The sequence below is a fragment of the Phaseolus vulgaris genome, chromosome 4 (assembly GCF_000499845.2).
Source record: "Phaseolus vulgaris cultivar G19833 chromosome 4, P. vulgaris v2.0, whole genome shotgun sequence".
Taxonomy (NCBI): domain Eukaryota; kingdom Viridiplantae; phylum Streptophyta; class Magnoliopsida; order Fabales; family Fabaceae; genus Phaseolus; species Phaseolus vulgaris.
The window spans coordinates 6,050,661-6,074,538 of record NC_023756.2 but is presented as its reverse complement, the minus strand read 5'-3'; the positions used below and the strand labels follow the sequence as shown (position 1 = coordinate 6,074,538).

The 23,878-nt window shown below is 32.6% G+C and overlaps 3 protein-coding genes across 3 annotated transcripts; all 3 read left to right on the top strand.

The window, feature by feature from the left end:
- Window positions 1-2,114: 2,114 nt before the first annotated feature.
- On the top strand, window positions 2,115-3,984 carry LOC137837088 (cation/calcium exchanger 1-like). The gene has a single exon (XM_068645943.1). The coding sequence runs from the start codon at window positions 2,160-2,162 to the stop codon at window positions 3,897-3,899; it is 1,740 nt and encodes a 579-aa protein (XP_068502044.1). The 5' UTR covers window positions 2,115-2,159; the 3' UTR covers window positions 3,900-3,984.
- A 1,301-nt stretch (window positions 3,985-5,285) lies between these two features.
- On the top strand, window positions 5,286-10,212 carry LOC137837090 (beta-glucuronosyltransferase GlcAT14A-like). Its single transcript, XM_068645945.1, has 4 exons — window positions 5,286-5,880; window positions 6,065-6,140; window positions 6,879-6,997; window positions 9,553-10,212. Exons 1-4 carry the CDS (start codon window positions 5,391-5,393, stop codon window positions 10,068-10,070), a joined length of 1,203 nt encoding a protein of 400 aa, XP_068502046.1. The 5' UTR covers window positions 5,286-5,390; the 3' UTR covers window positions 10,071-10,212.
- Window positions 10,213-14,041: 3,829 nt separating this feature from the next.
- LOC137837085 (2-oxoglutarate-dependent dioxygenase DAO-like) lies at window positions 14,042-21,276 on the top strand. The gene is made up of 3 exons (XM_068645941.1): window positions 14,042-14,556; window positions 19,951-20,266; window positions 20,723-21,276. Exons 1-3 carry the CDS (start codon window positions 14,219-14,221, stop codon window positions 20,966-20,968), a joined length of 900 nt encoding a protein of 299 aa, XP_068502042.1. The 5' UTR covers window positions 14,042-14,218; the 3' UTR covers window positions 20,969-21,276.
- The last annotated feature ends 2,602 nt before the right edge of the window (window positions 21,277-23,878 follow it).

Below are 23,878 nucleotides of genomic sequence, written 5' to 3'. Positions count from 1 at the left end.
GCCGAATGTGGATGTATTCTTTTATTTTTTCGAGTTTAAAAGTTTTGGTAGAGAATTGTGGGCATTGTTAAATAGTGTGTCCAGAAGGGGTTTGCTTTTCCTCTTCCAATCCTCCTACGAAAACTTCAAAGGTTGATTTATAAAGGTTCATCCCTCGATTGGTGATCCAACTTTGTTGGATTGCTTCCCTCTATGTTGGTCACCCAATCCTCGTTTCAAGAGTGTTCGTCATCTTGAAGACTTGGACCCAAGAGAACGAGGAATGTGCGAATTTTTGGAAAATCTCAAAGTCATCTTTGACACGTTGACGATCTTGACGAGAGAATACTTATTGGGTTCTCTTCAAGCCTATATTGGTATATTACACTCTTTTCAACCTAAGTTTACTTAGTTTTAGAATGTACTTAGCCTTTGTATTTGAATTTCCTGCCTTTGATTTCTTTGAAGAGAAAATGTTCTCCACCGTCAGCAAGACCGAGCTCGCCGAGCGGATTAAGCGGATGATGGGCACCAAAGATGTTCTGGTCGTTGGTGAGGTATTCCCCTTTTTGTAGATAATTCACTCAAAAAAAATGGAGGAAATTGAAATTTTACTCTTTCACATTGTAGTTTCGTCACACTCTGCACTTTGACTCTATCTCTCACATAGCACTCTCTCTGCACTATGTCACTTAATATATTAGATTCTTATCTTTTTTCTATATACCGAAATCGATGTGGGGTGTCGTAGGGTAGGGTCACTACCAAAGTATCATAGACCTTTAACAAGTTAATTAAATTCAAAGTATTTGTAAATGACAAAAGTTCAAGGAATTATTTAATTTTTAAGTGTTAGTTTTTGTTGTGGTATCTTTTAGAAAAATTCTTCTATTTCAGTTCGATACAATAGCTTGTTATTCTTTTCAGCTATAAAAAAAAACTTCCTATTCTTTTCATGACACGCAGTTTCCTATATCCTTCCAAAAAAGAGCATATGAAGCTTCTGAAAATGTCTGCTTTTATTAAGCTCTTAATTTACTTATTTTATACCATATGCCACTCATTTTGTATAAAACTTTTGAAGTTGAGGGGTTTCAATTTATTTTATAAAATTTTAATGTGAAAAAATTAATAGTTTGATAACGATGTTTCAACTTCACCATTATGTGTTATCTGAATCTCTTTTAATTTTTAAATTTTAACTTATTTGAGCTTTAAAAATAGTACTTTCTTTTAATTCTCTCTTTTTTTATTATACAAACAGTATATCATTTCTAATCTATTTCTCTATTCTCTTTAAAAAAAAAAAAATCAGTTTATGATTTCAATTCCAACCAACATTAAAAAAAACATGAAATATAAACCAATTTTATAAATAAAAAATAATTAATTGTTATATTAATTAAATTAGAGACTATTTTAGAAACTAAACAAAAATTGATTTCTAAATTAGTTTTTATTATTGTTAAATGATTTCTAAATTGGTATCTAATTAGCTACCAAGGTTTTAACTACCAATTATTTAGTTTCTAAATTTGGTAGCAAAAACATTGATTGCTAATTAAATACCAATTTAGAAATCATTTAACAATAATATAAATTAAATTAGAAACTATAAAATAGTCTCTAATTTAGTCATTATAACAACTAATTATTTTTTATCTAAAAATTGATTTTTATTTAATGTTGTAGTGAAAGTAATGCATGAAAACAGAGTTTGAGGATTTATTTAAATTAATCTATTCTAAAACGAATTATTCTCAATTAATCTTGGAACCATTTTCTTTTTCCACGGCAGAAAGAAACCTAATTGGGTTCTTATTCAATTTTTTGGTAGTTGGTCGTTATTATTTTGCAACTAACCATCACTTTTCTTTATTTTTATTTTTATCACTAAATGGTTAAGCACTTTCCCAATGTTTTTTTATACACTTGAGAAATTTCCCTTTGCACAGTATTAAACACTTTAGTGCCCAACACTGATACTCCAATTATAGTACTAGAAAAAGAGATGAGAATTGAACCTTCAATTTCTGTCTCCTTCACAGTACTAGTTGATGCTCTTCTAACGCAACAGAGGAAATTCCACGGCACAATAACTTCACACCATATCATATGACACAACTTCTCAATCCTCCATATATTGACACCAATAACACATCCTCAAGAACATGCTCTAAATGGCACGTTTCATCTATAACACAAAACCCCTGCACAGAAAACTACTTCTCCTCAATATATCCTTCATTTTCCTCATCTTTCTCTTCCTCAGTGCCTATCTCCACCCTTCTACTTCCAATGTTCATGCCTCCACAAATGTCTTCAACCGTGCTAGAATGCTCACTGACATCAGTGTTGATGGTTGCACTGACCTTCACAAGTACTTGGATAATGACTCCAAGTGCTTATATGTCAAATCCCACGTTCACTGCAGGTCAAAAGGGTATATAAATTATCTCCAAATCTTTTACTGCAGCTTTGGACATTCCCCAGTATTGGGTCATGCCCTGCTTATACTGTGGCTTGTGATCTTGTTTTATCTTTTGGGAGATACAGCTTCAAATTACTTTTGTAGTAATCTAGAAGGTCTGTCTGACATCTTGAGACTATCCCCCACCATAGCTGGGGTAACCTTGCTTTCTTTGGGAAATGGTGCCCCTGATTTTTTTGCAAGTGTTGTTTCTTTCACAAGTTCCAATGACGGTGCAGTTGGCCTCAATAGCATTCTGGGAGGGGCATTTTTTGTGTCCAGTGCTGTTTTGGGGATCATAAGTTTTCTTGTTAGTTCAAATGAAACTGCAGTGGACAAGGCTAGTTTCATTAGAGATGTCATTTTCTTCCTTTTCTCACTTTTCATTCTCCTTGTCATCATTTCTATTGGTAAAATCAGCTTGTTGGGTTCAATATTCTATGTTTCTATTTACTTCCTCTATGTCTGTGCTGTCTCTGCCACACATTTCATCTATGGAGAGGACAGGACAGAAGGGGAACTTGTCTCATCTTCTGATGACTTGACTGAGTCAGGCATACCCTTGTTGGGGTGTGTTGATGATGAGAAACCAAATGTATCAAATAAAGAGGTAATCGAAGAAGAAGGGGACAAGCAAGAGGGTTTTGGTAATGATTCTTTTGACCTTACTTACTTGACCAAATTTGTACATGTGCTAGAGCTACCTCTTTCCTTGCCAAGAAGGCTTACTATACCTGTTGTGAGTGAGGAAGGTTGGTCAAAACCATATGCTGTTATATCTGTGACTTTGGCACCAGTGTTGTTTGCAGCTCTTTGTAACACCCAAATGGAAAATGGGAGTTCAAGGAGTAGTCTTGTTTCATACTTGACAGCTGCTTTAATTGGCATTGTTTTGGGGAACATGGCATGTGTGACAACCAAGAGCACTAGTCCACCCAGAAAGTGCTTGTTTCCTTGGCTAGCTGGGGGCTTTTCTATGAGTGTAACATGGACTTACATCATTGCTGAAGAACTTGTTTCCCTCTTGGTTGCACTTGGGAATGTCATAGGGGTTAGTCCTTCAATCCTTGGACTAACTGTCCTAGCTTGGGGTAATTCTCTAGGGGATTTGATAGCCAATGGTGCAATGGCCAAGAATGGTGGAGCTGATGGGGCCCAAATAGCTGTCTCTGGTTGTTATGCAGGCCCTATGTTTAACATTTTGATGGGCTTGGGCTTGCCTCTTGTACTCTCAGCATGGTCTGAATACCCAGAGTCTTATGTGATTCCCAAGGACCCTTCTCTTTATGCAACACTTTTATTCTTGATGGGAGGGGTGCTTTGGGCCCTTGTGATATTGACAAAAAAGAATATGAAGCTTGATAAGTCATTGGGAATTGGGCTCTTGACAATTTACCTCTGCTTTTTGTTTATAAGGATGGTCATTGCAATTGGTGTTATTAAACTCTAGAGAATACTTTCAAAGGGATTATGGTCCCTTTTTTTATGTATGGGATGGACATGACTTATTTTATCATACATTTCAGTTTCCAACATTCAACATTATTAATAATGTAAAGTTACTATGCTTTGGTATCTTGTATCTTGGTATATATAGTAGAATAGAAAGGTTAATTAAAAATTGTTATTTTCTAAGGGACTAAGATATTAATATTTATCGGTTCAATAATTAAATTTCTCTCTTCGATCGCTCTTGTCCTCCTCTTTTCTGTCATTCAGACTTCGAGTCAGTCAGGAGAGTATCTATAAAAGGTTCTTCAACGCTCAAGTGGTTGATATTCGGTACAATAAATATTAATAATGACATACATTTGTCTTTGATTATTGGTTATTGTGTCTATTTATAGTATCTGGTAGACTCTTTCATTGTTTGACCTTGATTAAGAGTGTGTCAATTAACATTCACATTACCTAATTTTGGTAGAGTTTAAGTATCGCCAATACACACTTTAGTTAATACACTTAAACTTGTGTCGTTCGGTCGGTACCGAATACCAACATGCTTGGGAACTGTTCGGTCTTTGACGATAAATTTGCTCTCAGGCTAAAGAAATTTTATTCTAAAAAATCTTTATATGATTACCTCATGAGTTGGTTATGGATAAGAATGTATATATTTGATCGATATTAGATACTAACACGTTTGGAGATAGTTTGGTCTTGACCTTAGAGAAATGTAATTGAATAAACTATTTATTATATATTATTGAAGATAGAGTAATTTTGTAATTATGTATGATGGTTCATCTAATAGACCGTCTAGTGCTTTGTTTAATGTGTTTCCAATCTTATTTATTTATACTCTAAAACTTAGGTTGATTCTTTGTTTTGTAACTATGTTTTACTGGTATAAGCTCATATAATTAAAATATTATTTGTTTAATTTTTTAAGCCACTAACTATATTAACCTACCTTTCTTAATATCTTTTCCATTGTAATTTATGAATTATTTAATATATAATACTTGTTAATTATATATAATTAAACTCAAATTTTGATTGTCATTACAAATATTAATTGAAATTTAAAGATGTCAAAATGGAACTATAAAACTCAATTATTTATATATACTATTTACGTATACACGAAAACACGTTACATGTATTTATATAATTATTATATAAAAAATAATGTAATTTAAATATATATAATTTTATAAAATTAGTATTAAAAAATAATATAATTATTTTAAAAATTTATTTAATTATTTTAAAATAAAAAATTTATTTGGAATTGTTTTACTAAAACATATATAAGGTTAAAGTAAGTTATGAAATAGTGTCTCCATTTATATGGTAGTATATATATAGATATATAGTTATAAACATGTTCTACAAAGAAGCCCCCTTTATTAACCATATAACTACCTCTTCTCATAACTCAAACTCTCCCATCTCTTCTGTCTCCCACTCCCAGTAATCTTGCAAATTTCCTCTAAGAATGTCCATCAAAATTGTGGTTGTTTCCTTCATGCTAACCTCACTGCTGTTCTTTCTTCTTTTCATTCCCACAAGATTAACTATACCCAGTTCCAGCTTCAAGCCTTCTATGAACTACTTCAACACCAGCAGGGCCAACAAGCCATATCCAGTTACATTTGCCTACTTGATCTCTGGTTCTAAAGGAGACTCAGGGAAGCTGAAAAGGTTGGTGAGGGCTCTCTACCATCCAGGGAACTACTACTTGATTCATATGGATTCTGGGGCACCAGAAGCTGAGCACAGGGATGTGGAGGAATATGTGGCCAAGGACCCAGTTTATGGTGAATTGGGGAATGTTTGGGTTGTGGGGAAGCATAATTTGGTCACTTACAAAGGACCAACCATGCTTTCCACCACTCTCCATGCCATGGCAATGCTTCTCAGGAGTTGCAAATGGGATTGGTTTATCAATCTCAGTGCCTCTGATTATCCCTTGGTTACACAAGATGGTATGGTGAGTGGCCTTAGTTTATGGCTGTTTTGCTCTTGTTTTGCATCAAACATTTCAATTATAATGTGTTCATCAAACACTTTGTTGCTCTGATCAAATTGAGTTTGTGAATAATTCATGTTGCCTGTGCTGTTTTTCCATAATTTCACTCGATTAAAAGAATGGAATCTTCCAATTTTCAGATATGATCCAAGCCTTTTCTCAGGTTCCAAGGCATATCAATTTCATTCACCACAGCAGTCAGTTGGGTTGGAAATTGTAAGTACCATTCATGTAGTATTTGTTTTCTTAATCTCACTTTTGTTTCATAAAGATGAACTTTTTAATTTCATTCAATTATTTTGAATACTTTGATTTTATTTTAAAAAATAAATAAATGAATATATATATGATTAATTAACAATAACACATTAACACATGACTAATGACACATTATTGATTAAAATTAATTTATTACCAAAATTATATGTAACATAAGAAAAAAAATGTTATCTCAATGTGGGAAAGATGTCTCCATGAGTTTAGTGAAAGAAATTAACTTATCTTTAAAAAAAATTAAACCAAAATAAATCCATTTAAAATTAGTGAGATGAAACAATAAATCTTTAATTAGAAACTAATTTTATAGATTAAAAATAATTAGTTACTATATTGATTAAATTAAATAATATTTTAAAGACTAAAAAAATATTTGATATCTAAATTAATTTATATTATTAATAAATAATTTTTAAATTAATATTTATTTAATTATCAAAGTTTTACTAAATAATTGATAGTTAAAAGCTAATTTGATACTAATTTAAAAGATATTTATTAATATAAAAACTAATTTAAATATTAATAATTTTTTAATTTTTAAAATAGTATCTAATTTAATTAATATAAAAATTATTTTTATTTAATAATTTTGTAGTAATGTAAGAAAATTTATTATAATAATAAAATAATAAAATTGCTATTTAACCAAATTTTAACCTTGTGTATCCATTTCAGGAATAAGAGAGGGAGGCCAATAATTATAGACCCAGGGTTGTATAGCCTCAAGAAATCACAGATTTGGTGGGTCACTAATAAGCAAAGGAGTCTCCCAACATCTTTTAAACTTTATACAGGTTTTTATCCATTTTCATCCTTACAATAAAATCATGAAATAAAAACTAATTTTATAAACAAAAAATAATTAATTAATTATTATAATAATAATAATTAAATTAAAAATTGTTTTAAATTAAAAAAAAATTAATTTCTAAATTAATTTATATTATTATTATATAATTTTAAATTTTCTAGTTAACTACCAAAGTTTTTGTTACTAAATTTATAATCTAAATAATTGGTAGTTAAAACCTTTGTAACTAATTAAATACTAATTTAAAAACTATTTAATAATAATAATAACTAATTATTTTTTATCTCTAAAATTGATTTTTTTTGATAATTTTTTTCAAAGTGTTGGTATATTATTATCTGTATGTTTATGTGTTGCATGTTTTATTCAATTCCTCCATTCCAATAATTTATAATTATTTTCCTTGTGAAATATTTTCAAATTAGATAATATATTAAAAAAAACAGAAAAGTAGGGTTTTAGAGTCAGTGTCAAAGTGGTACCAAATAAAATAAAACAGAAAACCAGGAATCTAAACAACTCATGAAGTCATTGTTAGAGGTCAAGGGTTCCATCATGAATGCTCTCATTCAATTATTTTCTACCAAGATGTCACTTCTTTTTGGTTAGAAGTCATTAGTTTAAGCTTGAAGGATGGTAATATGCATAATTTGTTTCAAGAACTTTACCTAATGCCATTGTTGCCTGAGTGAAACCTCACAACTTCTTCCATACCTACTAAAACACAACTCTAGTTGTTCACAAAAAAATGTGAGATAGGAGAAATCAAAACTATTTAAAAAATTGGTGGGTATATGAAGAAATGTTTAACCTAATTTATTATGTTGCTTAAAACTGAAAAAGTTAGTGTATTATGCGTGTAACGATTATGAACACACAATACAAATCAAAACACATAGCATATGTGTATTTATATTTCTAAACATAAGACATTAATACAATTAAGAAAAAAAAAACAGTTCATAACACTTTATGAAAACAGTTAAAATACTATATTACAAGTGAAACTGTACAAAAATTGAGAATATCCCATTTATTCACTTTTTTTTGTATTAATGAAAATAATATTTAAAAATATTAAAATAATATAATTTTAGAACAATAGTTTTTAAAAAGTTATGTGATGGTTACTCTAAAAAAGGAAATTGTTTAAAATTGAGAAAATGTTCAATTAATTGTTTTATTAAATAAATAAATTATTCTTTATTTATTAAAATATAAAATATCCAATTAAAATATGACACTAGGAAAAAAAAGTTATGAAATTATATATTCCTTATACAATAATATATTAGAATATATATACTTTCATACATGCACTCCCACATAAGTTGAGAAATTATGCATGTTAAACAGATATTGTATAAACGGTAGAATAGTCTTATCGAAAAACCTTGACCTTTAAATATTTTTATCTCTTTATATAAAAAAAATTGTATCTCCTTTTTGTAAAAAAATAAATATAAATGAATGAAATATGAGAGTTCTTCCCTTTTTCTTAAATCTTTTATGATAATAGTGACAATAAATAAATACACACCATTTTTATTTTATTTTCTGATAAAAAAATTATAAATAAAACAATTATTAATAATAAATATTATTCTTCTTATTAATGTTAATAAAATAATGATATATTTTTAATTAAACCATCTTTAAAAAGTAATTTTTTCTTGAATAAAATAATTTTAGAGGTGTCATTAAAAGAAATTGACACAAAAATCACATCAATATAAAAAGTTAATTAAAAAATGTTAATACCCGTATGAAACATTTTTTAAGAGTCAATTCTAACAAGATTGTAGAGCTAATTATTGGATAATCATGTTTTTGTGTTTTCATACTCAAAATATTCAATTTTCGAGTGAAGATGTGTATTAGAATGTTACATCAATTAAAAATATAAGTAAATTATTCTGTACAAAGAATATAAATCTCATGAGAATAACTATGCATGCATTATTATGATGGAGATTAGTTCAAGGTTATATGTTTTTGTATTTTTAGCTATTCATAGACTTCTTCTCCTCTTTTGTAAATTGGTTCTCCAGAACTAACTTATTAACACTACAAGAAAATCATGAAATCGAAATATTTTAGAAACAAAAAATAATTAGTTGTTATATAGTGACTAAATTAGAGATCACTTTAGGGACTAAATAAATTTTTGGTTTCTAAATTAGTTTTTATTATTGTTAAATAGTTTCTAAATTGGTATCTAATTAGCAACTAATATTAACACTAATAGAAACTAATTTAGAAACCAATTTTTTTTTTTAGTTTTTAAAATGGTTTCTAATTTAGTTACTATTACAACTAATTATTTTGATCTCTAAAAATTGGTTTCTATCGGATGATTTTCTGTAATATTTACCTTAAATCTGATTTTATATATAGATTAGAGCCTCCAAAGTAGTTCATTTTATTTACTTATTCATTTGTGGATAAAAAAAATAATTATGTATTCATAATCTTTCTTGTTACCATTTTGAATAAGTTGATCAAGGTGATGCTACTAGAAATGTTTTCCATGTCCAGGTTCAGCATGGACAATACTATCAAGATCTTTTGCAGAGTATTGCATTGTTGGGTGGGAAAATTTGCCAAGAATCCTCCTTCTCTACTACACAAACTTTGTGTCATCCCCAGAAGGATATTTCCAAACAGTTATTTGCAACTCCAAGGACTACAAGAACACCACTGCAAACAATGACCTACACTACATTACTTGGGATTATCCTCCAAAACAACACCCAAGGACACTAGGACTCAAAGATTACAGAAAAATGGTCTTGAGCAACCGTCCATTTGCCAGAAAATTCAAGAAAAATGACCCTCTTCTGGATAAAATTGACAGAGACCTTCTCAAGAGGAATCATGGGGAATTTTCTTTTGGAGGATGGTGCTCAGAGGCTGAAAAACATAACAGAGTATGCTCAGGTTTCAAAACTCAGAATTATGGTGTTCTCAAACCTGGCCCTGCCTCAAAAAAGTTGAAGTTTCTGCTCTCTTATACTCTTTCTCGCAAAGTTTTTCACAAGCAGCAATGTCGCTAACTTTCATTTCATTTTGATCATTTGTAAGAAAAATATGATGAATATACACAGTGTTTATTTCATATAAATTTTATTGAAAAATTATAACTTTATACCAGTTCCATCCATTTTACATAAAAAAAATATTATTTTATTCAAAAAATTGTTGTTGGATATTTTTTTACTGTAAAAAAAATTATTTTATTCTTTGATTAAATTAAAATTATTTAGCTAAAACAACTGTCGTTTTTACGAATTTCTAAAATATTTTAATACTTTATTAAATAATTTAATGTACAATTTAATTTAAAGAAAATAAGTAAATAAAAACTTAACCTCGTCACAAATTGTTTGATGTGTGTGGATGACACATGATTTTTCCCTCATGATTTAAGAATATTTTTAACTCTTTTTGAACCAAGCAATGGAATTAAATACAGTATAAAGATTGTAATAATTATATCAGAAAATAAGAATTAGAAGAAAAAAAACATGAAAAGCCCAAGTGCTTTGAGTTAGGTTAGGAGACTCTTCCTTCCTCCACCACCATCCACCTCCATAAATTTTGGTATTTCAAAAAATACCCCTTTATAATATTCTAGATTACGTAATTTAGAAGTCTTTCTCAAAATTCTTAATTAGCTTTCAAATTATATAATCCGAAAGTCTTTTTCAGATGCATGATTAATTTCTGGATCATATAATTCGAAAAAAATTTTAGCTTTCGGATATGCAATCTAGAAGTCTTTTTTCAAACGTGTGTCCAGATTACGTAATCTGAAAACTACTCTCTATAAAGGTGGCATAAAAAGGATAAAAAAGTATTTTCATGTTTTGTGTGAAGTGACAAAAGAACCTATGGAGGTATAAGAAGAAACAACCGGATTAGGAATCAGAATCGAGCCACGATGCATACGGGTAGCCCGAAGAGATTACCATTATACGTTGATTTTGTGTGGTTTATATTCATTTAATTAAATAAAATTGGTTTGGGATTTTATAAAACAGGTAGAAAATATATTTAATTTTTTTAAATAAAAGAAGTTTTTTTCTAAAATAGAAGAAGTTTTGTTTTAAATTTGATTTTAACTATTAATTGATTTTAAAATTAATTTGAAATCATTGATTAGTTTTAAAAATCGAGTTAAATATGTTCTTTAAAGTATTCATGTTAAATATATCTACACATTCATGAGTTAATATATCATAATTAAAACTGAAGAGTAATATAATTGATTTAAGATCCTTCAAACAAGGTTAAAGTTAAGTTGAAGATATGCAAACTTAGATAAAAAAAAATGTTGAAATAGAGATAAGTTGATGATATTATATTTATTCAAAAAGTTGTTTTGTTTTATGAAAATCATTTTAGAAAAAAAGCCTTAGTTAAAAGATTTTACAGAGATACATTAGTTGAGGTTGAAGTGAGATAAGAGATGTTGTAGTTTAAATCTTGGTAATCGATTACCAAGATTAAATTTATGATATATGATATTAATGAAAAATATTTCAATCAATCTAACAAAAAATCACCGTCGAAAGGAGTTTCTAATAAGGAGTAGACTTTAAAAAAATTCTCCTCGTAGTGGTGGTTGTCATCTCTTTCTTCTTCCTTCTACTGCCTTTTTCTGAGTGTTGAGGGGGTTCGAACACTCCGACAGGGGAGGGGTTTCAAGTTGCAACTATTTCGATGTTATCCTTACTCTTACAGGTTGCAGCCTTATGCCGAAGATCGGCCAATAGAGATGCAGTCTGAGTCATTATACTTGCAAAGTAAGAGATATTATTAGCACAAATGATAAAATAGTCTGAGAGGAAGAATTATGTAAATATACCATGATAGGTTGTCTACCGTTGGAATAACTTATATACGGTCAAGAGCTTTCAAGTAGGGAGTCTTCTGAGAAGACTATAAAAAACAATGTAGATCTCCAATTCCTTGGTGCTCGAGGAGGAATGAGGCCAGTGTTTGAGTCGAGTTGGGGTCTTGGTCCAATAAAAGAGAAATTGGGACTGGCTGTTTCGATAAAAAAATATTCCATACCCTTTGACTCTATGAAAATCTTGAAAAGTTTCTCTTTGAAGATTTTGTACAAGGTAGTCTATAGGGCAAAAAGAATGTTTTTTGATCGATTGATAAGTGACAACCAACTTATAAGGTCGGTCGGGTGGGAGGTATAATAGTGTAGGAACGTCTTGGGGGAAGGACGCAAACAAAACATGTCACAAACAAGGTGAAAGGCCTGAAGGGAAGTCCATGAGTTGAGATGAAGCTGAGTAGGAGCAATGTTGAGTGCCCAAAGGACACCCATGGTAAACTCATCGGAGGGGAAAGCGATGTGAAGGTCAGAGAAGAAGCAAGAATAAGCAAAGAAAAAAGGAGGTTCTAAGGGAGGCCGACCCATACAAACGGTATTGGCCGAATGACACAAATCTACAACAAGGATGCCATCAACGACATCATGTTTCCAAAGGCACACTTTGTCGACAAAAGAAGCAATGGAGGAAGAGTCCCAAAACTAAGAAAAATAGCCAATGACCTTAGGATCGACCCAGTCGAATGCCATACGGTGGGACGACTCCCCAGCAGGGGTTGATCGGTCGACAGCCGTAGCTGGGTCATTGGCCCTAATTGGGTTTACACCTGGCGACACGACCTCGCTAGTATTAGAGGGACCTACGGTTTCACCCATCGAGTGATCAACTCTTGCAAATGCATCAATGGAGGGCAAGACCTGGATGGCCCCGACTAACACAGGATCGATCGAGAATCACCCGGACGAAGAAGATGAAGAAGATGAAAGGGACGAAGTGGATTCAAAAGAGCTAGAAGGAGAAGACATAACTAACTTCTCGGAGTGAAGGAAAAATACCTCGTCAGATTGTAAAGCTCATAAGTTAGAGCAAAGTAAGTAAAAGTCATTATTTATAGGCGTTGAGGGGGAGGAACAATGAAACTCCACCTTGATCTCAACTTTTAGAGCGTTTCTGATCCAACGGTCCTCATTACATCGTACAATTTTGAGCCCAAAAACCCAAAATCATCATGAGGCACGTCTTATCAAGGTTTTGGCGCGGTCAACGTCACATCCTACTTTGGAAAGCGCAACGGTCACATCTAGACTCTTCAAGTTGAACCTCTTGAGATTGAGGGACAAGTGTATCGGTAAGTATTAGAAGTATCCTAGAGATTTGGTATCCGGTTTATACTAACTGACATGTACAAAATACATTAGAGATAAAAAAGAAATTAACAAGTCTAAACAATAAGTAAACATTAGATAATGTGTTATTAATCATGATACAAACATTAATCTGACCTAATAATAATGAACCCACAATAATATAAATAGTCACAACTTTGAAAAAAAAATACATTATTATCCCATATTAATTATAAAATTTAAGTAAAGTGAATAAGCGAGATTTGACCAAGCGGAGGTGGAGTCGTGAACTAAGTAGTAAAAAAAAGTTATATATATTTTATTTTTATTTTTATTATTTATTATTATTATTATTATTATTATTATTTTTTAACTCTCTCCACGTTTCCATATAATAATATTAATTTATTCTTTACTTCATTCTTTATTTTATTTATTGTCCTCATTACCCACTTATAATATTAATTTTTTTTATGAACCTGAGAATAGAATGTACGGAGATAGTCCCACTAAAGCATAGGCTCTTTCATATTTTATCTTATATGTAACTTTTTATCTCTTCAGTGCTAATTAAATTGCTTAAATTTAGCCATTATAGCTGTTGCCGTAAAACTTTACAATATCACACTTTTGGTACACTGATACTGATTCTAAGGTGAATTAGTGGTGGGAATCCAATTCACCAGTGCAAAAATATAAATTTTTAATTCATTATCAGTTTGTTATTTGTTAAAAATTATTATTAAATAAAAATTAATTTTAAAAACTAAAATATTATTATAATGATTTATCATTTATATATTTTTTTAAATTCTTTTTCTTATTCAACAGACAACAGATGTTTTATCAGTACAGTTGATTTGCAGAAGAACATGTGACTCTGTCTTTCTTGTTGTCTGACAACAGATGTTCGTACCACTTTGTTTCAGATCCCACTTATTATTTCTTCCATCACTCTGAGAATCATATCGAAGGCAAAGGGTGAAGAAGAAGGATCAAGAAGAAATGGAGGCTAGTGTTCCTGTGGTGGATTTTGAGAAGCTTTCAGAGGGAGAGGAGTTGAAGAAGCTGAGAGAAGCATGTGAGAAATGTGGTTGTTTCAGGATCATCAACCACTCCATTCCAAAAACTCTGATGAGTGAAATGAAATCAGTGGTGAAATACGTGCATGATCTTCCTTTGGAGATCAAAATGCGCAACAAATCCATAATTCCTGATAGTGGTTATGTGCCACCCTTTCCAACAAGTCCTCTCTATGAGGGCATGGGGATATATGACATGAATAAATCACCACAGGCACTTGAAGAGTTCTTCTCCCAATTGGATTTGCCAACCTATCACAGGTTCCTTTCTTCTACACTCTCTCTCTTTCTCCCACTAATTAAGCAAAGCAAGTGATGATAATGAATGAGAAATTTTATTTTATTTGAAATCTCTAACGAATTTATTATTAGTGTGTATGCTGTATGCGATTTCATAACTAATAAACTTTAGTACAGTTAATAGATAGTATTAGGTCAAGCAAACACATGAGAGAGGAAAATATCCATCTCTAAGATTATATCAGAAAACGTATCTATTATATATTGCATAGGGTATATATAAGAATACCCATGCAACCCACACAGTTAGAGTACATTCTCTTATATGTCTAACACCCTCGTAAACTCATGGTTGAAGGAGGGGCAACCTTGAGTTTATTGCAAACCCGAAGAAAGTTGGCTCCTGACACAGGCTTGGTGAGCATATCCGCAACTTGGTAGTGGGCTGGAATGTGGAAAAGCTGAACCTGCTGAGTTTGAACGTTGTCCCTAACAAAGTGGAGATCTAACCCAAAGTGTTTAGATTTAGAATGCATTACAAGATTAGCACTAAGGAGAACAACACCCAGGTTGTTAGAATAAATTCTAGAGTGGATGTGGATATGTGAAGTTCGTGAAGAAGCGACCGGAGCCAGAGAAGTTCAGCCATGACAGCAGCGACGACACGATATTCAGCTTCAGTGCTACTGCGGGAACGCATTTCTGCTTGTGAGTGGACCAAGCGATAAGGTTGGAACCAAGATAAACACAAAACCCTATGGTGGACTTGCAATCATCAAGGTTTGCAACCCAGTATGCATCAGCAAAAGCGAGGACTTCGAGGTGGAGGTACGGTGAAGCAGAAGACCATGATGGACAATGCCTGCAAGATAACGTAGGATATGCTTAACAACTTCCCAGTGATGATTTTGGGGAGCACGCATGAACTGAGCAACTTTGTTGACCGAGTATGAGAGTTCAGGACGAGTGACAAGAAGATACTGGAGAGTACCAATGACTAACCGGTAAAGAGTAGGATCATGAAAGGCAATGGACGAATTTTGTTGGAGACGAACAATGGAGATCAATGGTGTAGTTGCGGGTTGGAGGAGACCATGGTGGTTTTATGAAGAAGCTCACGAATATACTGTGACTAAGACAGATGCATGTCATCCGTGGAAGTACGTGTAACTTGGATCCCCAGAAAGTGATGTAGATCACCAAGGTCTTTCAAGGCAAAGCAAGAATTAAGGCTGGAAATGAGTGTAGTGATGGCAAAGAGAGACGACCCAGTAATGAGAATGTCATCTACATAAACAAGAACAAGAAGAGTGTGTGAAGAAGTAAATCGAACAAATAAGGAGGTATCACTCTTAGTAGGTGTGAAACTAAGGGTATGTAATGTATGACTTAGCTTGAGAAACCAGGAGCGAGGGGCTTGTTTCAAACCATAGATAGCTTTGTGAAGCTGACACACAAGATGTGGATTTGCAGAAATGAATCCAGGTGGTTGTTACATGTAAACGCATTCACTTATATCACCGTTGAGGAATGCATTGTTAACATCAACTTGACGGACATGCCATCCTGAAGTAACAGCATGGGCGAGAACAAGGCGTATGATAGTGTGCCGAACCACAGGGCTAAAAGTCTCAGCATAGTCAAGTCTGTGCCTTTGATGAAAACCTTTGACCACCAGACGTGCTTTACACTGATGAAACGAGTCATCTACATTTAGCTTGGTTTTAAAGACCCACTTGCACCCAACCAACGATGCATTGGGAGGGAGAGTAGTTAAGGTCCAAGTGTTGTTAAAAAGAAAAACATTGTATTCATCTTGCATAGCAGTGTAGCAAAGTGGGGAAGCAAGAACAATTTTAACAGAAGAAGGAATATGAGGAACGTCAGGGAGAGAAGAGAGATACACCTTTGGTTTATGAGTACCAAATTTTGCACGAGTAACCATCGGATGGGTGTTGGTCGTGGTGGAGACAAGGATCGGTGCACTTGCAGCAGGAGGAGAATGGAACGACACAACGGTGAGAGAAGGAGTATGAGAAGCAGTAGGCAAGGTATCACCTGAAGAAACAAAAAAAAGGATGCGTTTGTGCATTATAGGGGAAGTGGGTTTCATTGAAGATAACATTGCGAGAAATAACAGTTTTGCCATTTGCAGTTAGGCAAATGTAACCAGCATGGTGAAAATTATAGCCAAGGAATAAACAACACTGAGAACGAAAAGCAAATTTACGTGTGTTATAGGGGCGAAGATTAGGATAACAAGCGCAACCAAAAACTTTAAAGTGAGCGTAATTAGGTGTGGTGTGAAAGAGTTTATGATGAGGCATGTCCCCTTGTATAATAGGAGAGGGAAGAACATTAATGATATGAACAGAAGAGATAAAAGCCTCAACCCAAAATTTTAAGGGAAGGTTAGCGTGACCAAGCAAAGCTAAACCCATATCCACAATATGACAGTGCTTTCTTTCCACATAACCATTTTGTTGGTGCGTGTAAGGGCACGTTAGACGGTGATGTATACCATGCTGTTGAAGAAAAGGAGTCAAGGCAAGAAATTCACGTGCATTATCAGTTTGCAAATTACAGATTTTATGGCCAGTTTGGTTTTTAATAAGAACTTTAAACTTTTTGAAAGCATGCGAAACCTGAGATTTGGTATGCAGAACATAAATCCATGTAAATTTGGTAAAAGCATTAAGAAAAAAACTCATAATATATGGCTCCATTAGAAGCAGGCACAGAAGCTGGTCCCCAAATATCAGTATATACAAGCTGAAAGGGAGCAATATAAGCAGTTAAAATAGTGGGATATGGAAATTGATGACACTTAGCACGCGCACAGGCAGCACAAAAACGAAGATCAGGTTTTACAGAGATATTACAAGACGAAAGAATTTGCTTTAAGGATTTAAAATGACAATGACCAAAGCGTTGATGCCAAAGGTTGATAGTAGCATTGTTTCCAGTGAAAGAAAGAGAATTAGCAGAGTAGTGTGAGGAAGACTTTAAGCTAGGAAAAGTGTACAGGCCATCTTTAAGAGTTCCTTGAAGAAGGACTTGCTTCGTATCCTGATGCACAACATAACCCGAGTGAGGATAAAATATAAAGAAAACATTGTTATCACGAGAGAATTTTGAGACACTTAGAAGGTTTTTTGTGATGTCAGGCACGAGCAAAAGATCATTCAAACGAAGAGACGTACTATGAGTAGCAGAGGAAAGAGAAGCAGAACCAATGTGAGAAATACACAAACCTTTTCCATTACCCATCTTGACCACTTCGGAACCGACATAGTGTTGTTTATCTGAATAAACGGAAGAGCAGTTGGTGATGGGATGCGTAGCACCACTATTCGGATACCATAGAGGAAGGAACACCCAGTATGGACACATTGCTGAGAACACAATCCTAAGAAGAGAAAGAAGAAAAAATGGCATGCATATTGTTAGACGAGGAAAGAGTATATCGTTGCAAGCAAACATCCGCAAAGTGGCCATGCTTTTTGCATATTTGACAGATGGGCCGAAGTGAGACCCAATAGTCAGTATGCGGGGGTCTGTAGTTGGGATGGCGTCCTTGATTCAAAGAAGCATGCATGAAGTCATGACCACCACGAGAGACACCAGGCTTGCGTTGAGATTTGCCATTGGTGGAACGCATAGGGGTCCAAGTAGCAACATCAACATTGGGAGAAATAGTGAGATGATCAATCTGATAATGTTTGGCAAAACGTTCTTCTTGGGCTAATAACAGGGCTTCGATTTCATTGATAGTATACGCCTCTTTTCGGGACATTACGTATGCAACATAAGGATCAAAATCAGCAGAAAGACCATCTAATATTGTTTCAACATGATCTTCAACAGAAACAGGGGCTCTTGTGGCAGCAAGTAGATCAACGGTCTTCTTGATCATTCTTGGGGTTTTTGAGACACAATATGAACTTCTTGATCTGTGCACGTGTGTTGGCAGCGAAATAGGTGTGAAGAACATCCCAAATCGCAACAGAGGAGTGAAGATCCACCATCTTGGTGAGGAACGGTGTGGTCATGGAGGCTAGCATCCAAGCCACGAGCAAACTATCTTGTTGTTTGTATCGAGTAAACTTAGGATTGACGCACAGAGAGGAACCCTCAGTGGCAGGTGGAAGAACAGAGGAAGGGACGCGAGATCCATCAAGAAAATGAGAAAGAAGTAACCCATCGATGGTTGCAAAAATCTGCTGCTTCCACAACATAATTTTTTCTTCAGAGAGATCGGTATGGTAAAGAAGTGAGGGGAAGGGGAAGAAGAAGAAGAAACTGTGGATGTAGCGGAAGACATGAGGAAAAAGAAAAACAAAGAGCTCTTAATACCATATTAGGTAAAGCAAGCACATAGGAGAGGAAAAGATCCATATCTAAGATTATATCAGAAAACGTATCTATTACATACTTCATAAGGATATATATAAAAATACCCATGCAGCCACACAGTTAGAGTACATTATGTTATATCCTTAACAGATAGGAAATAGTTAGATTGTTAACAGAAGGTTAAGGTTAGATTTAAGCTTTTGATTTGTCTCTTGAGGGATGCTTTTGTGGAAACAAATAAAATATATTGGATCAGTAATTTTGTTTTTCATCATATGAGAATACTTTTTTTCTTAGGATCTGTTTGGTGATTTAATTTAGCTTTGTTAACTAGGATGACTAAGCTCCTTCTCCTTCTCTTTCTCCTTTGTTTGCTTCAGCTCCTGAATAATCAGTGCCAGAACTTTAACAAAGTTTTGGGGGAGACAAAGTAAGATTTAATGGTATTTGCATCTAAAAAAATAAGTAAAAAACTCTAATTATTTATTTTCTCTTAAATAATTCATTTGGGTAATTTAGTATCTACTTTAAAAAAATAACTTGTTTCTCTGTCCATACTCATATTTAAAGGTGGGAGAGACATTCAGAATCTCTCCAATCTCGAATACTAAACTGTTTGCAGTGATCTCATTTTCTACCGGGCCCTTCAACATCACTTTCCTTTTGAGCCATTTTCTTGGTTTTTATAATAAAAAATTATACTTTAAACCAAATTCATTTCAAACAACCAATTATAATAATATTATAATATTTTTAATAAAAAAATAAAGTAAATATAATTAAAATATTCAGTATATTTATTGTTTGGATTATCAGAGTATGTCAACATTCTCTTTATAATAGAATGATGATAGTTTTACATTATTATTTTCTTTACAGTCCCACTTAACAATTAATAATACTATTATTTTATTTTTATGTTTTTCTTAATGAAATATAATATTTTATTATTAAAAGTAGTTATTAGGTGAAAATAAGAGAAAAAGGTGAATATGAAAGAATTATTATTGTTTATAATATTATTTCAATTCAAATAAGCTAGATTTGTTTGCATGACAGGCAAATAGTAGAGACTTATGGTGAAGCAATTCATGACTTGGCATCAACTGTATCACAAAAGATGGCAAAGTCTTTGGGTGTAGTGGGTGTTGATTTCAAGGACTGGCCTTTCATTTTAAGAACTATTAAATATAGTTTCACCCAAGAAAATATAGGTGAAATGGGAGTACAGTTGCATTCAGATACAGGATTTATGACTCTTCTTCAAGATGATGAAGCTGTTAGTGGTCTTGAGCTGTTGGATGATTCTGGTTTATTTAAGGCAGTGCCTCCCAAATCAGGGTCATTCCTTTGCATTATTGGAGATGTTGGACAAGTAAGCATATATTAACAAGTTAATCTTGTTGTTTCTTTAATCAAAACTTGTTAAACTTTTGTGTGATTTCATTATTTAGAGATAAAAAATAATTAGTTGTTATATTGATTAAATTAAATATTATTTTAAAAACTAAAAATTATTATTATCTAAATTAGTTTATATTACTGATAAATAATTTTTATATTGGTATCTAATTAGCTACCAAGATTTTAACTACCAATTATTTAGATTCTAAAGCTGGTAGCTAAAACCTTGAAAACTAATTAGATACCAATTTAAAAACTATTTATCAATAATGGAAACTAATTTAGACACCAATAATTTTTTAGTATATAAAATAATATCTAATATAATAACTAATCATTTTTCGTATTTAGGATTGATTTCTATTTAATGATTTTTTTTTGTAGTGTATATGAATACTCTTTAACATAAATATACCTTTTTTATCAGGTTTGGAGCAATGGAAAATTTTGGAATGTTAGGCATCATGTGATATGCAAAGAGATAGGAACTCGTTATTCATTTGGTGCATTTATGTTAGCACCAAGGGATGGTAATGTTGAGGCCCCAACAACGTTGGTGGAACTTGACAATGGTCGATGTTATCGACCATTTAAGTATGAAGATTTAAGAGAGTTCAGAATCACCACCGGAAAGAGAAAAGGTGAAGTTCTTGATCAATATCGCATTGCTTAATGATTTGTGTGTAGTGAGAGGACTTTACAATGAGAAATAAAATTAGCAATAACATGGATGTTGCATGTATTTTGAATATATATATATATATATATATATAGTTTGTTTGTCTGAGTCTTTGTTTTTTCTAATGAGTTGTGTTGTTTGCAAATTTGCAAAAACTTGCACAAGTCTTAAAGTGTCGTGTTTTGATGTGAATTCTATCATTGTGGTTTTTGTTGTACTTCCCTTGAGTTGTGTTACTATTGAACTTGTTCAAATTGAGGAGGTTTACATATGTGGCAATAAAATAGAGTTTTGGTCATTAATATTATGGTTTCTCTTTATCAACAAAGAATGAAATCAATTAATTGGAGCTTTTAAGGGATGCTATAATCCATATACAAAATTAAAAAAAAAGTCTAACAACATCAATCTTTACAACAAATCAACCTTGGTTCATACCTAAAAACTCAGACAATAAAGTAGTTTGCAAAGTTTGATACACCTGAACAATTGTTTTTCCTTCCCAATTCCCTCCCATGATTCCAAAATCACTGACTTAACATGAGTTGAACATATATCCAACTTTGAGATGGCCTAAAATCGTAATGTTGCAGCTCCCATATTCAGTGCAGACTTATCCTAAATTGACCAGATTTTGGTTCTTGTGGGTTGTTGTCCTGACAATGTTGAAAAATCTCTTTATTGATGCAATTGAATGACATAAGTGGTATGTTGCGGATCAAGGTACTTCAGATCTGGAAGGCTTCAAGATAGAGGTACTTTAGATCTCCATAAAGGAAGATGAGATGAGTCATGAGGTAAAGAGCATATGACCAATTGAACAAAAATTGGTCATCCTTAAGGATGCAAAGATAATTTACTGCTTCCCTTATTTCTCATCCCAACAACTCCCTGCACAAGCCCACACACAACCTTTCCCCCCAAAGGGCAACCACTTAAGTGTAGGCAATGCAAACACCAGACAATGCAAAACACCTGACTTAGAGGATAACAACAAACATAGAAAAATTCCAAATAGGGATAAGAAGGCACACATAGAAGCTACCATACAAAAAAAAAAATTATATAATAGATTTAAGACACTATACTAGACACAAGATCCAATCAGAGTATGAAAACGAAAAAGAAGTCGTGGTTGATATCAATTAGGCAGAAAATGCTTTCTTCAATCTATGATATGGATGACTACGAAAAACAAAGAACTTTATCTGCCTAGTGTAATGGTCTTTTTCCCATGCTTGAATTGGGTATAACTAGTGTTTTCTTCACATATAAGACTCATAATGACCATTCACACTATAACTGCTTAAGTTACCATATGTTGCAAAATCATTTATTGTGCAAAATAACATTACAAGCAAAGCGAAATTATCTTTGTAGTATGCATCAAGACATCCACTCTTGTTTCCCAAAACATCTTCAAATCATCAATAAAGAGTCAGAGATACACATAAATTTCATTTACGGGTTGTTTGGGTCTTGAAATCATCACAAACAACATAATGTATTTTCTCTTCACGCACAATCAATAAGGCAAGTTATAAATCACCAACAAAATTGGTCATGAATTGTGTTTACTACTTAAGTTACCTAAGGATCGTACCATTTATAGTCAGTCCAAGTATCAAGTTTCTTGATTATGCACCAAATTCTATAAATGCTTCATCAATCCTATTCCATTGTGGAGAATTCATGATTTTTTATCGAAAGTGCACCGTGTTGTCAGAAGTAATAATTTGTTCCTAAGGACGGATATCGAACTCACAAGGAACAATTGAATAATCAAGTAAAAGATTCACTAAATAGAAAACATAATAATAAAGTTGTTGGAATTTGTTGTAATTTCAATGATTAATAAGAAAAAAAATCAAAGAGTTTGTTGCTTCAATTGAGAAAAATAGGGATTGTGGTTCATCTTGCTCACTCTTTTGTATTTTGAGTAGCATGACAATATTGTGTCCTTTGATTGATATTGATGCCCATATAAAAATTATTTATACCGATTTCTTGCATATAAAATTATTAAGATGTCCCCTAAATATCGATTTCTCACATATTTATAAAAACTTCTTATCAGTAAGATCAGACGTTGATGACAATTAACATTTCAAATTTATTCATAGCATTCAAATATGTTAAACATTACCATTTGGGTCAAAAACTTAGAAGTACTTTTCAGTCAAATCTAAATTTCGAGATCATGGTAAACCAAACATTACAAATAAAACAACAATATCAATCATCAATCAAGAACAAAATATTATGTTTAGATATCACCTCAATACATAAGAGTTTGAACATATTACTCCCAATACCACATAGTAGAAATAGCTACACATGATGGTTGTTACAAGCAGGGAGAGCAAGAAAAGAAGATTCTGGATGTTTTTCCTTGACGGTTGCCTCCTCTAGGGTTTTTAACACCTTTTATCCTCCCAATTGGATTACAATTCACTAATCAAGTCTTCTATTTAACCTAATTGGCTTGAGCTAAGTGACTTCTCGTTTGGGTGTTATTGGTCTCGCCTGGGCAAGTTACACGAAAAAAGGGCCTAACGTCACTGGAGTCATCTCGCCTGGGCAAGATCCTCTAGGGGCATTTGGCTTAGGCATTCTTTGGTGAGTGTTGGTGTTCCAACTTTCCCTTTTTGGCTTTGTATATTCTCCTTTTGTCCAATCATCCATTCTTCCCCAGAATTATGAAATTAACGCAAATTTAGGAATAAATCGTTCTTATTCAAATTAAAATCACAAAATATGTAAAAATGTATAAACTCATAAATTAAGGGTTATTTTATGTTTGTTTTATCAATTAATATTCATAAGTGCTTGTATTTTAATATGCAATATTACTGAAAACTAGCACTTATCAAGAATTAGCTAGATGTCGAACAATTTTCTCAC